This window comes from Mizuhopecten yessoensis, unplaced genomic scaffold (genome assembly GCF_002113885.1).
Source record: "Mizuhopecten yessoensis strain PY_sf001 unplaced genomic scaffold, ASM211388v2 scaffold716299, whole genome shotgun sequence".
In the NCBI taxonomy this organism is placed as follows: Eukaryota; Metazoa; Mollusca; class Bivalvia; order Pectinida; family Pectinidae; genus Mizuhopecten; species Mizuhopecten yessoensis.
The window spans coordinates 521,641-524,357 of record NW_018480047.1 but is presented as its reverse complement, the minus strand read 5'-3'; the positions used below and the strand labels follow the sequence as shown (position 1 = coordinate 524,357).

At 35.3% G+C, this 2,717-nt stretch overlaps 1 protein-coding gene across 1 annotated transcript in view; it reads left to right on the top strand.

The window, feature by feature from the left end:
* LOC110442786 overlaps window positions 1-992 on the top strand; it is a 4,170-nt gene extending 3,178 nt beyond the window's left edge. Inside the window, exon 6 of the mRNA XM_021486565.1 lies at window positions 884-992. Coding sequence (XP_021342240.1) covers window positions 884-929 — 46 coding nt within the window. The 3' untranslated portion in view covers window positions 930-992. The remainder of the gene's footprint in view (window positions 1-883) is intronic.
* The last annotated feature ends 1,725 nt before the right edge of the window (window positions 993-2,717 follow it).

The window sequence follows — 2,717 nt, the reverse complement described above, 5'->3', positions numbered from 1 at the left end:
GGGGGGGTAATTGATGGGAACTGCCGCCAGGCTGTTACATATTTTATACAGTTTCGCCATTTTTTTAGATTGAGTAGCAATTCCGTATTTTATCTCATTTTACCCATTTAAATTATTTCGCCAAGCTCTTCCAGGAAAATAAAAAAATTGTATACCGTATATAGAAGATGCGAGTTTCTACTACTATTAAAGATGACATTTGAAAATGATCATTACACGTAAACAAAATTATATTCGGTCTCAATTCAATCAATCCTTGTGCTTTTCTGAACCGACTAGGCAAGTGGCTGGGAGAAAAGAACTTATCATTCTCAGGAAAACATTGGGGATTTAGAGGGGATAGTTCGTATCAATCAGTTTAATATGCACACATTTATTGTGGCACTTGCCTTTCACCAAGGCGGCCGGGGTTCGATTCCCTGGTCGGACGTGAAAAGGTATGGGGTCACCTGCCCGATCACGTGGGTTTTCTCCGGTTACTCCAGTTTCCTCCCACATTAAGACCCACAGCGCGCTAACATCCGAGCCAACAAGAGTGATTAATATAAGTTGTAAAAACTTGTTTCAAAATTGTTGTAAAATAAATAAAGTTTATTTCATTTTATTTATTGTGACATTTGAATTGATTAATCTTAGAATTATGATTTAAAAGAATCGCTGACGTTGATTTTTATAGAAGAGTAAGACAATTATAGCTCAAATCGACAAATTCAAATTTCCCCACACCAGTCGTTTGACCCCATCAGAAAGTGATTTAATTTTAAAATACACCAAATATAGTTTTATCTAGCTGGATAGGTTTAGACGGAAAATGTATATCAACTCAGTGAGAGTTATTCCCCTTTGTCCGTTTAATAGATGAAACCGTTATTTCTGTTTTCAGGATGGTAACAAGGGCAATGTTCGAAAACCCAACACGGAGGTTGTGAGCGGGATAACGGATGGATTATATATAATACATAACGGACGGAAGTAGGATAAATAACGGATATCATAACGAGTACTGTGATTCGGTTGATTCAAAACGTGTTTTCTGCTCGTATGAGAAATCCAGTAGGGGAAATCCATTGTACATGTAGAATTTCATTTATATTTTAATAAAATCTTGTTTTGTTCTAATAACGTTCTGTTTAATGTCCTTATTTACGGTTATTTATATAAATCTGCTGTCAGCAATAGAGAGACCGGCATATAATACAATGTTTAGGCAGAACACATGTATGTTTTGCATGAAAGCATTAAGTGCATTTATAATAAATAAAAAATTCTGTTAAAATATCTACTTTTTAGATTGTAATAAAAATATTTATGATAGCATTTTAAATGATAAATACATAAAATATGTAGTCTACCTATTTATTGTAACTACAAAATAATGGTTAGGCGGAACTGAACTGGGTCGATCGTCGGCGATCAGGTATAGCTCAATTGGTAGAGCATCCGTCTAGAGTTCTGAGGGTCCCGGGTTCGAACCCCGGTCTGGCCGTGCATTTTTCCTCTGCTGTTACACATATATATCTGATAGTGTATTAGACAGCCCAGCCATAAAATAAGGAATTAGGCAGACCGCATGTATATATTTTTTTATGAAAATATCAAAAACACTTCAAATATCATCTTACTGCTTAAAAATCTAACGTTTCCATTGTAGTATGAGAAGCACTCTGCCTAATTCTTGTAATCAAAGAAATGGTTTTATTCCGGCCAGTTAAACATTTACTTACTTTCAGGATTAGGCAGAGCGATCTTAAAATAAGGTTTATGCAGACAGCATGTAAGTTTTGTATGAAAGTATAAGTTTCAAAAATACTTTTAATAGCATTTTATGTCTTAATTGTGTCAAAAGTTTAAACACTCTGCCTATTTCTTGTAACTAAAGAATAGGCTTTACGCAGACCTGTTATATGTATTTGTGCATTTTTATTGGCATTCAGTAGACCATGCCTGACTTCTATGTTCGGCAGATAGATAAATAATAGATCAAAATTTGAAAACCAAGGTCAACCTTCTAGCAAAATCATTTTAATATAATTCATACTGCAAACAAATTACTTTCCATAACCTGCGAATATAGCATTGCATCTAAAAATGTCGACACCCAAACTTAACATAACAACTAAACAACAAATCTATATAGTCCTCCACAATTACCAATTAACCCAATATCGGCTTCATGTGACCAATACATACATTGCGTTACCATACTGTATTTAAGTTAAGAATTTCCCGTACTTCGTATTACACATTTTTTCTTGTCGTATTTTCGTCAATTTATATTATTTCCATTTTTGTGCATGGCATTGTTCAGAACAATAACAACATTAAAACAAGAGGCCCAGAGGGCCTATATTGCTCACCTCACAAGAACCACCGTTGATACAAAAATTCCCTGTCACCCAAGGATGCTTTAGACCAAATATGTAAAAAAAATCATGTGATTTCACAGAAGAAGAAGGATTTTAAAGCTGTTTTTCCATTTTCCCTATTTTGCCCAGCCCCTCTGCCCGAGGAGGTTTAAGACCCACTATTTATGCAAAATCGATATCCATACCCCATAGGATGCTACTGTTAAAATTTGGTCAAAATACCTTCATCCGAACGGAAGAAAAAAGGACATTTAAATTATCCTCTATATCTCTTATTGGGCCCCGCCTCTCTGCCCGAAGGGGGGTCAGACCCACCATTTATACAACAAATTGTTTCCCCTTCACCCAAGG